Below are 13,732 nucleotides of genomic sequence, written 5' to 3' on the forward strand. Positions count from 1 at the left end.
TGTCTAGCTTGGGCGAGCTTGCATTTAAATTGAAACTTTCATTTTCATCTAAGATTTAAAAGGTGATTGAAGAAACCATTTCACTGAGCGAGTAAAGTAATGAATGCCTAAAAATATTAACCTTAAAAAAATCGCACTTTGAAATCCTGCTGAGATGGGTTTTAAAGTGAATCAAGGACGACTTCGAATTACGAAAACTAAAGAAACGCAGGAGGGGTCCTGAATCGCAAAACAAGGAAATTAATCAAATAATAACATGACCAGTAAAACTTTTTTAAAAAAACTACTATTGACACCGAGCAACGCATACGACCATACAAAAAGAAAGAAACTCTTCCTTTCATTGGTGTTAAAATTGAGAAAAACAATCACAACCTGATTTACAACTGATATAAAAAATGGAACTAATAAAGTGAGTCACTTACGCCTCGCATGACAGGAGATGACATCTGCCATTGATAGCACAGACACAAATCGAAAAAGGAACAACACAAAATCCAATATCAAAAACTCGCCAAGTTTTACAAGAAATGTAGTGTTATAGTCCTAAAATCAGAACTATCATCTGAAAAACTCCAATAAAAATAGCTTGAGGCCTTAATAAAAACGAAGCAACTTGTAATTATTGATAGTAAGAGACAAAACTTTTATGGTGCAGAAAATCGGAACAGGGGAAGTCTTGCATGTGCAACCTCCCAATTAAGAGTTGGTGACAATAACCACTACGCTATACGGGCTATGTACTGTCTTCGCTCACAACCGTTATAATTTTAGCAACAGACTTAGTTTCTGAATGCGCTCACTTCAAATCAGTAAAAAAAAATTGAAAAGTCAAGTTTGAAACAGCCACTCGATAAAGAAATGTTCTAGAAAAAAACGGCCTAGCAAAACTTTCAAATGAAGAACACAGACTTTAACAAAAATTGATTGAAACTTCGTTCGAGAGCACAAACACTGAACAATTCATTTGAACTTTTATTTAAAAACACATGATGGTACACTAACTTGACATCTAATGAGAACATAAAAATATAACAATAAGATGAGAATATAAAAATAAGTACTTAAAAACATTGCAAATGCACATAGTCAAGGCTGTGAAAACCATAAGCTGCCAGAAAATAATGCAAAAAAATCCATTCTTAAAAGCCTAAGTTTAAAACCAAAATGATCTCTCATTAGGCAGATTTAACAAAATCATAAACAAAAATACACAAAATAAAACAAAACTACACATTTTATGAAAACAGTTTCAAAGTCATAAAATCATTAGCCGCCCATTAGTAGATTCACAAAATAAAAACTATGAACCACTACAGCACGTCTTTCATATTTGGGATAGCAAATCAAGAAAAAACAAATCACAAACAGCAGTTAAATTGCCGCATGCTAAAACATAGTCGGCAGGTTGCCGGTTAATAGCCGCCGTTGACGCACTTGATGCACATCGGAGTTAAAACAGAGAAAAAAGAGAAATTGACCATTTTTTTCTATTTTTCAGTGTCATAGTGCTCTAATTCGGCGTGCAGTTTCGGTTGGATTCTAAAACTATACTTCATTCAGCTTCTAAACTGAAAGCTAATGAGCTTATTACCAATGTCAGCTAGCAAACACTCTAATGAACTTTGGAAACCTAATTCTCAATAACTTAATGATCGGGCTTTATCGGTTTCGGCAATAAGTTCCGAAAAACAAACAGTTCAAATGAGCCGATGTTCAAAAAAAAATAAACCGCGATAACTCCGTGAAAAAATTGGGAAAACTAAAATGTAATTAATTATTGTACGCTTGACGGGCTTTCTATTGAGACCACTCACAACTCTCTACAAAAAAACATCGATCCGCCAAAATTTACTGAGCCAAAAACAAACCCAGTTGAGAATAAAGTCCCCCCCCCCCCCCAAGTGGGGTCGGAACAAAAAGGCACGTTAAATAATGGGACAATCAGGGCGAAATTAAAAATTTTATCAATGTAATTTAGTCTTTGGTTTTTGCTGCTTTTTCCTATGATTTTGAGTTTAATTCTTACCATGGATTGGAAAGGTCATTGAAATTGTGGGCAATTATTGAAAATAAACAGAAAACATAGCGCCTGGAAAACTGTTCGGTAGAACAAAATTAGATTATCGAAAGCAGAAGAACCTTAGCATAGGCTATTTGCTTGCACTTTAAAAGCAACTCGAACCCCTAGAGATCCCAAATAGACGCTCCAATTTCATGCAAAAAATGAAATTGTAGATACCGTCTATGTGCTACCAAAGAATCCGTCTTAGTAAAGAAACCGTCCGAATATGCTCTATAATATCTAACCACTTTGAAAAATTAGCAATATTTCAAAACCAGTGCCATTGAATCAGTACGCTTTACCCAGCTGGTGAACGCAACGGCGACTTCCACTTTAAGATGCCAATTACTTGAACATCGTATCATCTTGCTTTAAAAGCACACAGTATTGTCCTTCACTTGATTTGCAAAAATATCAACTAAAAACATTTACCTGCAAAGCAACTGGCAAAGTGACGAATCCGAAGTCGGTACTCGTAGTTTGTACCATAACCCGGTGCAGCTCTTTCACAGAGGCTGCCAACGTATACGAGTAAGAAGTATATGCCTTTGGATCGTGACGATCATCAGCAGCCGCCAAGATATAGGGTCTAGCGAGAATTAGAAATTGAGAAAGACAGTTCAAGGCTTGAATTTTTGACTTCACAAATCTGTCTTTAAGTAGGAGGTAGAAAAAGGGATGCTCACTGGGAACAAAATCCGTAATACTTTCGTCAGGAATGAAGTGCCACCAGTAACCGAATGTGAGCTTATTGGGAGAGAATTTCAAAACGTCTAAGATGCAGGTGAGAGCCACAGTTCTGACCTTCTTGCAAACACCTCCTAATTTAGAAGTTTCGCTCTCGGTTGACATTGAATACGCTTTGTTAGAAGAACGAAAACTTTGTATTTTGGACTCAGATATCAATGAGAACTCAGATTTATGATTTCCAATTAAGTCGCGAATGTCGACTAAATCTGGCTGAGCTATTTCAGTTTCTGCTTTGGGCGAATCATGTTCCACTGTTACAAACTTCTTATCACCCTCGTCGTCACTCTCAAAATCCGAGTCATTTGCCTCGTCATCGTCGTTATGTTGCTTGTTATGCTTCATTTTCAGCTTGAGTAGATCTCGGTTGAATGCCGTTTGCTGTGATGAGGTGGCTCCTAGCTTGTTCATTATACTTGTGTTCTTGATAGGCTCAAGTGGGCGTTGAGGCAAGTCATAAAATCCTGGAAGACCAAGAACCATATAATATCTGACAGCCGCAAAAATTGAGCCCAAGCTCTTTGTGACGTCACTTCTATTGTACTGGGCCAACGCGGAGAGACCGTCAAAAGCTATGACTATCAACCGCAGATGAGATACTTCGTCAAGGTTAGAGGGTTTTGGGTTCGTTAGGTAGGAGAGCATAACGTTGTGAATTGCACTTTGAGTTTCTTCGTGGATGACGCCTCTGTCACATCTTATTGAGAGATTAGATAAGCATTGGTAGGCCAGCCGCTGGATGTTGAAATCAGAAGAGCTGCTCCCTCTTAGGTGCTAAAACAGGAAACCTCGTATTAAACTAAGCATGGCACTATTTTCCCAAAAAACCCTTTCAAAGCACTGCTCATTTGTTTCAAAAATACAACCGAAAATTCAGCTGAAAACCACTTTAACCTTTTCCGACAGTTTCAAAAACAATAAAAATTAAGAAATACAAAAAGTACATTTCGCGGTAGCACTTATTTCGAGTCTCAATTTCACTGATTTCTATAGAAAAGTAACTACCCACATTAAATATCACGCAAAAGTGAAGTCTCAAAAACGATTAAGGTTTAAATTATTTTCAATACGAAATTCGCATCTCGTGATAGCCATATTGTAAAACTTTCAGCAAAATAATTGAGAAGAAATAATGAATTGTCGCCGAGCTGTCTGATGGTTACATGTCAATATACCCAATGCCATTAAATCCCATTAACTTTGATACTTTTGCTCAAAAATCCAACTAAAAATTAGCCATCACTATTACGCTTATGTTTTAACATATTCAGGCGGATAATTTTATCCCATGTTTGGTCGTGATGGTTTCACATCAAGTCCACGAGTTAATGAGGCATGGCCAATAAGTACTTTAAAACAAACGTGTAATAGCGACTGCTAATATTTAGTCGAATTAATGAACGAAAATATCAAAATGAATTGCATTTTTGGCATTGGATATACTGGCATTGGGTATATTTGCATTGAGTATATTGGCATTGGATATATAGGCATTGGGTATATAGGCATTGGGTATAATGGCATCGGGTATAATGGCATCGGGTATAATGACATTGGGTATAATGGCATTGGGTATATTGTCCTGACACCCTGTCCGATAATATTTTAAATTAATTTTGTCCAATGTTAGAATATATAAGTCAAATTCTAGAAAGGCATAAAATGCGCTCCGCGCTGCTAAAAGATTATCTTCACGCAATATGAAGGCTTTTGAGTTTCTTTTGATTGTTTGTTTCTCGTTTCTTCTGCGGTAACTTCGAAATCATTCACTTCAAAAAATTTTCCTACTAAATTAGCAAATTTTAAGTTTCGACTAAATTTGGGGTTTAAACGAAACTCAAAAATTATGATTTCCCATAGCAGCTGATAAACAAACTATTACATAACTATTAATAAAGAAAACGTTTACATAACAATATCGTTAAAAATTTTTCATCGCCTTACGTTATAAAAAGCTATGCTCATAGGAATTAGCTCTATTGAAGTGTTTAACCAAAATAGTGATTTTTCGGCTGCTTAAAAAAATTTTTCTAAGCATTGAGGAATTGACGTTTTCCACGAGTGCCATCAGTATCGAATGCAGATATTAGAAAACTTGGGACAAATTCTTGGAGATGTTTGAGAAATTAAGGTCTCAGTTTGTTCATTCTTCAAGAAATTCTTTCAGCAGTTGAATTATTTCGGGGACTTTTCTTAAAATTATTATTTTATTTATCTCTAAGGACGCCTCATTCCAAGAAATTGGTGGTTTTGAATTGACTGAAAAATTTTGGTAACAGAGCAATCACACATTATTTTTGGTTACTTCCATGACTGATTTTTAAAAAACTTGAAGAAACTTGTCTAATCTCAAACAAATGATTACATTGTATTCTTTTTAGGTCACGCTGTTGATAGCAAATTCGGTTAAGATCCCTCAGTGAGTTCAAATGATACACATAGAACATAATATGCATATCACAACAGTGGTTGTAGCTTTTAAAACATAGCCGGCAGATTGCCGGAATAGCTGCGAAATAGACTTGCGTGCCGTAAAATAAAGATGGAAAAAGATACAGAAGTGAGTTGATAATAGTTATCGCCGCCGCCTATAAAACTTACAAGTTTATTTCAAAGGCGGTTGTTTTTGGGTGCAAAAAACTTTTCCCTGTCGCGTCTCGAACCGGCGATCTCCGGATTAACAGCCAGTCGCCTTAACCACTCGGCTGTCGGACCATACAATCTGTTTTCTTACAATCAAATTTGTTTTAGGAACAGATTCTGTTTCTGAATAACCGCAATTTATGTCACGCAGAAAGCGTCAAATCAAGCGCGAAAAAGGCATTTAAGCAGTGACGAGACAGAATGTTCTAGAACAAATGTAAAACGAAAATGAAGCGTCAGACGACGAAACAAAAAAAACCAAGAGCACCGCAATATAGCTACGCTCAGCTTACAGCTTCGCAGCTATAAAAAGAACAAATTTTATTGCATTTTTGACGTTTACTAGTCAACTGCCGCCGATATATGTAATCTTCAATATATAAGAATTCAAAAAAAGAACTCAATCCAAAAGTCCAATTGTCAGCACTAAGATTTGGAATAAAAGAAGAGACTAGTACAAAATTTAACTTCCTTTGAAAAAAATCGGAAACCAAAAGTTTATGCTTTGAGCTGGACAATCTAATGTTTGTTCGATAATTTCAGGACTAATTATATGTGACAAAACAAAATTTTATTCAAAAAACAAAACTGCTCTCACTCATCCACTTTATTTAACGTTTCACAAGAGTTAATTCAATATCTCTTTCTTAGAAAATTTTAGCAAATAATGCAGATGAGCAAGATTAAGCATGTTACCAACGCACGTTACCAAGACTCTTGGTTATATATAAAACTATAAAACAAGAAGTAAATTGCCAAAAAATGAATTTAAGGTGCAGCACAATAGTAGTTGATGTTCTGCTGAGGATTCTATTTCTTTTCACCCCGATTCATTTAACCCCGTATCTTTAAATCCCTCCATCATTTAACCCCTAAGTCATTTCACCCCTATATCATTTCACCCCTATATCATTTCACCCCTCTATCATTTCATACCACCAATTAGGAGTCGACATTAAAGGCATGTTTTATCATAACTAATTGGATAAATTAATCCCACGTCTGGTTGTGATAATTTCATATCAATTCCCACGGGCCGCTGAGGCATGGCCATGGCCCGCCAGGCATGGCCAAATGATTATATTGCTAATTTAATAACCCTGATTTTATAGAAAGATTAAAATCGGGGTGAACTGATAGAGGGGTTAAAAGATAGAGTCTTTTAACCCTTAGTGTCTTTAAAAATTAGTGTTTGCCATGCATAAAAAACCAGACATATAAAGACCTTAATTTTCGTTTTGAAAGACTGATTTGACCCACATTCTGACACTGCCGTCTAATGTTTTGATTTTTGGTGGGTAAAAATTTTTGCAAACTAGGTTTTTTTAAAAGCAAATAACAAATCTTCTTAAGCGTCGAAGTAAGTTTCACTATAGATGACAGAATTTTGAACTCGTTTTATATTAGGTTGTTACAGTACATCGATCAGGCGAAACTATTTGTTACCCATAGCAACTTCGACTCCAGTATTACTAGTACGCTGTAACCTCTTAAAACTTTACCTCTCATTCCGCAGAATTAAGCATTGAAAAAATCAGAAAGGAGTTGATCAAAATAATCTCAGTGAATCGAAAGATTATTACTCTCTTTAATGCAAAACCAAAACTTTGAAATAACCCAAAGTAAATGCAAAATAATTGGCAGATTCTTGATTTTCGAGTTAATTTTCGCAGATTCTTAACAGAAACTATCAGATGAGAAGAGAAACCGAATTTGCACACCTGCTTAAGCATGCTTAAGCAGGTGTGCAAATTCGGTGTGCAAATGGGAGCTTCACCTAAAATTAGTGCCTCTTTGTGTGGGTCACTCATCGTCCCAGCGCCGTACAAAATAGCTCCGAGTGCTCTGAATAAATCATTCAGAAGATTTTCAGGACAAATTTTGGTCCACTTCATAATTTGACAAAATATGAAATCGAAGGCCTTGCGTGATAGCCGAATCTGTACCTCATTCAAAGATGTCTAAACAAATTTGCAGAACTTCTGAATGCTACCTATCATCTCTGGATCACGAATAGTTGAAAATCTGGAATCGAGAGATTTCTTGCTCTCGGCGCTGAACTCCCGGATCATGCGTAGCACCATGTTTGACAGGGCCTCGTAAGTGGTGTCCGATGGGAGCGAGCTCTGCAAGCATCGGTCCAGCAGCTGCGAGAGGGAGTCTCCATGACGCCACTCGAAGGGCGAATCGAACACGTCTCCGCGACTCATTCTCACAACAAAAACAAGCCTAACTGAAAGTCAAATACATATATTGAGTAATGCCAGTTAATGTAGTTTTACGGATGACTTTTTAAACATTTCGGATTTGTTTCGTTTTAACCACAGATAATGAAATCTATAATTGATATAAATATACTGATTAAAGCGGTTTCTTTTCAATTCAATAACTAATCTCGCCTCTTACAGCTTCGCAGCTATAAAAAGAACAAATTTTATTGCATTTTTGACGTTTACTAGTAAACTGCCGCCGATATATGTAATCTTCAATATATAAGAATTCAAAAAAAGAACTCAATCCAAAAGTCCAATTGTCAGCACTAAGATTTGGAATAAAAGAAGAGACTAGTACAAAATTTAACTTCCTTTGAAAAAAATCGGAAACCAAAAGTTTATGCTTTGAGCTGGACAATCTAATGTTTGTTCGATAATTCCAGGACTAAATATATGTGACAAAACAAAATTTTATTCAAAAAACAAAACTGCTCTCACTCGTCCACTTTATTTAACGTTTCAAAAGAGTTAATTCAATATCTCTTTCTTAGAAAATTTTAGCAAAAAATGCAGATGAGCAAGATTAAGCATGTTACCAACGCACGTTACCAAGACTCTTGGTTATATATAAAACTATAAAACAAGAAGTAAATTGCCAAAAAATGAATTTAAGGTGCAGCACAATAGTAGTCGATGTTTTGCTGAGGGTTCTACTTCTTTTCACCCCGATTCATTTAACCCCGTATCTTTAAATCCCTCCATCATTTAACCCCTATGTCATTTCACCCCTATATCATTTCACCCCTCTATCATTTCATACCACCAATTAGGAGTCGACATTAAAGGCATGTTTTATCATAACTAATTGGATAAATTAATCCCACGTCTGGTTGTGATAATTTCATATCAATTCCCACGGGCCGCTGAGGCATGGCCATGGCCCGCCAGGCATGGCCAAATGATTATATTGCTAATTTAATAACCCTGATTTTATAGAAAGATTAAAATCGGGGTGAACTGATAGAGGGGTTAAAAGATAGAGTCTTTTAACCCTTAGTGTCTTTAAAAATTAGTGTTTGCCATGCATAAAAAACCAGACATATAAAGACCTTAATTTTCGTTTTGAAAGACTGGTTTGACCCACATTCTGACACTGCCGTCTAATGTTTTGATTTTTGGTGGGTAAAAATTTTTGCAAACTAGGTTTTTTTAAAAGCAAATAACAAATCTTCTTAAGCGTCGAAGTAAGTTTCACTATAGATGACAGAATTTTGAACTCGTTTTATATTAGGTTGTTACAGTACATCGATCAGGCGAAACTATTTGTTACCCATAGCAACTTCGACTCCAGTATTACTAGTACGCTGTAACCTCTTAAAACTTTACCTCTCATTCCGCAGAATTAAGCATTGAAAAAATCAGAAAGGAGTTGATCAAAATAATCTCAGTGAATCGAAAGATTATTACTCTCTTTAATGCAAAACCAAAACTTTGAAATAACCCAAAGTAAATGCAAAATAATTGGCAGATTCTTGATTTTCGAGTTAATTTTCGCAGATTCTTAACAGAAACTATCAGATGAGAAGAGAAACCGAATTTGCACACCTGCTTAAGCATGGGAGCTTCACCTAAAATTAGTGCCTCTTTGTGTGGGTCACTCATCGTCCCAGCGCCGTACAAAATAGCTCCGAGTGCTCTGAATAAATCATTGAGAAGATTTTCAGGACAAATTTTGGTCCACTTCATAATTTGACAAAATGTGAAATCGAAGGCCTTGCGTGATAGCCGAATCTGTAACTCATTCAAAGATGTCTCAACAAATTTGCAGAACTTCTGAATGCTACCTATCATCTCTGGATCACGAATAGTTGAAAATCTGGAATCGAGAGATTTCTTGCTCTCGGCGCTGAACTCCCGGATCATGCGTAGCACCATGTTTGACAGGGCCTCGTAAGTGGTGTCCGATGGGAGCGAGCTATGCAAGCATCGGTCCAGCAGCTGCGAGAGGGAGTCTCCATGACGCCACTCGAAGGGCGAATCGAACACGTCTCCGCGACTCATTCTCACAACAAAAACAAGCCTAACTGAAAGTCAAATACATATATTGAGTAATGCCAGTTAATGTAGTTTTACGGATGACTTTTTAAACATTTCGGATTTGTTTCGTTTTAACCACAGATAATGAAATCTATAATTGATATAAATATACTGATTAAAGCGGTTTCTTTTCAATTCAATAACTAATCTCGCCTCTTATTAAGTTACACGATCATTTTTTTACTCGAATGCTTATGAAAACAAATAATTTGTTCACTGGGTAGAAAACAAATTTTCATTTTCCATAATCAGTATTTCTTTTGTACTTCTATTATCTATCGCATGAATTCAAACTCAAATATGTCATGGTCCAAGTTCTAATTACTAGAGCCCAAAACATTGAAAAAACCAAAATCAATGGACTTGGACAAACAAAGCAGAAACAGATAAAACTAAATTCGGATTAAGCAAAATCACAAATTAATAAAGATTGATGGATTCAAACTCATGTATTTATTTATTGAGAAAACACTTCAACAAATCATAAAGCCATAAAGAGATTTCCTCTTTATTTGGGACCATTAAGTTTATTATAGATCATTCGGGCAATTCGCACCCTAAAAAGTTTAGGGGACATAGGTTAATATTTATAAAGTCATTAACGAGATCTATAAACGCAGTCTGAGCTGAAAGGCTCGAAGTCATTAGTTTGATGTCAGACCCCTTCAGAAGATAATCCCACGATTTTAGATGGCAGATAAAGATCGCTGCTTTGAGATTGGATAAGGGCATTGAAACTTGAATGAACTCGATGGCAACAACAGCCAAAACAAATGAGACCAATTACAAAATTTCTCACATTCTATAAAATAAATTACCATTAAAACAAAATTGAGCTGAAACAAACACGGCTGCTTTCCATGAAACAACCAAAAAGACTTTAAAATTAATCAAACTTAAGCAAATAAATTGCCCTAAAAAGACAACCAATAGGGTTGCGATTGTAGACAACCTAGCTGAGCACCAGCCACTCGGTCAAAGAGCTCAATGAGGGCTCAATTTGATTAACTAAAAACTTAACGGTATAACGAATTGCCCTCAAAGTGACAAGCACATTTAAAATGCGCGTTTAAAGCTTTAAACTGCAACATTTATGATTCAATCAATGGTAAAATAAGCTCAAAACTTCTAACACAATGTAGTTCAAAAGTATTAAGGATCGATGGAACAAAACAGTATCCGTACCACTTCTTTCACATTATTTTACATTATTCTCCATAACCTCCCCTGTTCTTCAGCTGTCTCTTTGGGCGACCGTTTGTCATTAAAACGTGAACTGCACCGTCGATAGTTGCGTCAATATTCTCATGCAGACGCGCAACTTCCGCCTGGATATCTTGCATCCCATTGCTCTGACCTAAACAAACAAGTATTAATTACGCAAAATTAAAAGTACTAAAAATGCTAGCCCGATAAAGAATAGCCAAGTTGCACTGATTTTGCGGTTTTTCAATAACACAATAGACAAAAAAAATCAAACCTGTTAAGGTCAGAAAGACCATTAGCTTTACACGAAGCACATTGAATAATTTCATTATTGAAACGAGGTGAAAATAAAACAAAAAAGAACAAATACGGGCAAAACTTTTTTTAGGAAAAAATTAGCTGTTTAAAACAAAAACTATTACAAACAAACAACTATTCAATAGATTCACTTATGTATCATATGAAAGAAAGCAGATGAGAACTGTCATAATTGAGACTATGTGGAAAGAGAAAAAAACGCGACAAAACTCAAACCTAATAGTGTCAAAGTCATAAAATCCATCAGCTGTCTATTGAGGGGTTGAAATAGCGATGCCAACAAACACACGTATCAAAAGGAAAACAAGTCAATTTATGGCATGCCAAAAACATAATCCGACTAAGGAAAAATTGCTCTAGAATGACCCGGGGGGCAACTAAATTCAGGGGCTGTGGCTTAAATAAAATTTTCTTTATGGGTGCAAAAAAAAACAACAGAAAAAGGTCAGGTTCGAACCCCTCCCTCCTGAGTCCAATTCCTTCACCTCGACAGATGCATTAACCACTCGTCTATCAGGGCCTTGTCATCGTCTCTCTAACAATCGGTTTTGTTCGAACAACAACCTTTGAAGAGCAATTGAATCACTCAAAAATTATTCTAGAAAAAAAGCGCAAAAAAGGTCAAGGAAAAGATTTGCATTAAAAAGACATACAGGTTTACAATAATTACTTCTCATTCGAGAGCAATTAAAAATTCTCTCCAAAACCACAAATTTGTTCACCCACTCTTCACTCAACCTAAACAGCAGTTTGAAAAGTTCACGCCTTTTAACTTCTCACATTTCCCTTCACTACAGCAGTGTTCACAAAATCAATAGTTCTATTTGACCACTCATTGACCACAGAAAGTCCAAAATATGAACAGATCCCAAAAAACAGCGTCCCAAAACAATTCAAATCCTATGGATTGTAAAATAATATAAAAGAGGGCAATAATAGGCGCCTGGGAATATGACGAGGACGCTTTGTGAGATTTGGTTAAAAATTCTCGAAAGAATTCGAATGTGAAATGAATCAAATAAAATCAATAAAAAGGAAGATTTCCTCGAAATGTGCTGAATTTTGCGCGAAAAATTTGTGCGAAAATATGACAGCAGGACCGAAGATTTAAGTTTCATATTTTTTTTTTCAAAATGAAGAATTTAAGAATTTTTAGAAGGCAAAGAGAGTTAAAATAATACCACATAAGTTAGTTTGCGATGCAGTTAGTTACTGAGCAAAAGTGGGGCGAAGAACAATTTCTATTTTATTTTCAAAAATGTGGGAATAATTAAAATGAGACTATTCCAGAAGCTGTCGTAAACATAGTCGGATATGAAGACCTGAGACAAGTAGCACCTGTTTCAAAAGGCACTCCTTTTCGCATCACTTAAAGTGTCCTCGGCGATTTACGATTGGTCGTTCATATCGTTATTTCGTATAGTCCTTATGAGTTGAATATAGCGTGATTTGGTCCTTTAATATAACCAAAAATTTGATCAAGTTCTACCATACCAAATTTTGTTGAGTAATTTATGCAACCAGTTGTTTATACTGGCAAACAGACAAAAAATGAGCAACTTGTACACTCACCATCACATTCTGAGACTGCCATGGTCACAGCAAGAGCCTTGGCAGCCCTGACCAAGCTCTCTAAAATTGGATTCTCAGCCATAACCGCAAGTGTAGCATTACACAATGTTTCGTTCGCATGCAGACTCAAAGTGTTATTGTGGGCTTCAACGACCGCATCGGGGAGCAAAATTTCCTCACATTCGTTCTCGGGCTCTTTATAACATTCATTGCCTTCATTATATTGTGGGATATCTTTTGGACTGTCGAGATTTTGGAACCCCTCACTCGAATCATTACTGTTCTCTTCTTCGCTGATTTGATCAGAGTGATACTTTTTATCCAAATATTGCAAAAACTCTTCACGTCTCTGTCTCATAGCCTGAAGACGCTTATGAAAGTCCCAAATTGGAAAATGTGATGTTTCATAGTTTGAATTTATAGATGAGTTCATAGACTGACACTTTGATCGCCTTCTCTGTATTTTGGTTTTTACCATCGTCCTGAAAAGTCACAAAAATGTACTCGACTTTCGACTTTGGCGTTTAAATGCAGAGATTTTTAGGAGTGATTCATTGCTGTCAAATCTCAAGTATTTATACGTGCCCCAAATTTCCATTCAGAGCAAAAAATTATTGTGACAGCGTTTTATGAGCACTAATGCAAATCATTACCGGGAAAAAATTACTCCTTTATTGACAGATTGAACTTTGATAACTGTTAAAAAGTAATATAGCACCAGCATGAAGATACCGCCTGGCGCTTTCATTTTGTTTGGCTTTCTTATTTAAAAGCAAACAATCTGGTGGGGGTAGTCGGAAGCATTAAACAATACAGGCAAGAAATAGTTAGTGGCTATTTTGCATCTTTCTTCATCGTATTCGAGCTATTT

At 36.1% G+C, this 13,732-nt stretch overlaps 2 protein-coding genes across 2 annotated transcripts in view; both read right to left on the bottom strand.

Annotated features, from left to right (window-relative positions):
• Positions 1 to 9,748, bottom strand: part of LOC142335981 (HEAT repeat-containing protein 6-like) — a 29,292-nt gene extending 19,544 nt beyond the window's left edge. Inside the window, exons 1-2 of the mRNA XM_075384407.1 lie at positions 9,274 to 9,748; positions 2,498 to 3,586 (exon numbers count right to left, since the gene is read on the bottom strand). Coding sequence (XP_075240522.1) covers positions 2,498 to 3,586; positions 9,274 to 9,729 — 1,545 coding nt within the window. The 5' untranslated portion in view covers positions 9,730 to 9,748. The remainder of the gene's footprint in view (positions 1 to 2,497; positions 3,587 to 9,273) is intronic.
• A 396-nt stretch (positions 9,749 to 10,144) lies between these two features.
• On the bottom strand, positions 10,145 to 13,376 carry LOC142346434 (uncharacterized). Its single transcript, XM_075398864.1, has 2 exons — positions 12,862 to 13,376; positions 10,145 to 11,122 (listed from the first exon to the last, which is right to left on the bottom strand). The coding sequence occupies exons 1-2, from the start codon at positions 13,337 to 13,339 to the stop codon at positions 10,974 to 10,976; spliced, it is 627 nt and encodes a 208-aa protein (XP_075254979.1). The 5' UTR covers positions 13,340 to 13,376; the 3' UTR covers positions 10,145 to 10,973.
• Between the last annotated feature and the right edge of the window lie 356 nt (positions 13,377 to 13,732).

The sequence above is a fragment of the Convolutriloba macropyga genome, chromosome 1 (genome assembly GCF_964194025.1).
Source record: "Convolutriloba macropyga chromosome 1, txConMacr16.3, whole genome shotgun sequence".
NCBI lineage: Eukaryota > Metazoa > Xenacoelomorpha > Acoela > Convolutidae > Convolutriloba > Convolutriloba macropyga.

What these genes read in the sequence shown, in the direction of transcription:
- LOC142346434 (XM_075398864.1), bottom strand. Translation starts at nt 13,339, where the DNA reads ATGGTAAAAACCAAAATACAGAGAAGGCGATCAAAGTGTCAGTCTATG. An exon ending in GGCAGTCTCAGAATGTGATG is followed by an intron (nt 11,123 to 12,861) that starts GTGAGTGTACAA and finishes TTGTTTGTTTAG; the next exon opens with GTCAGAGCAATGGGATGCAA.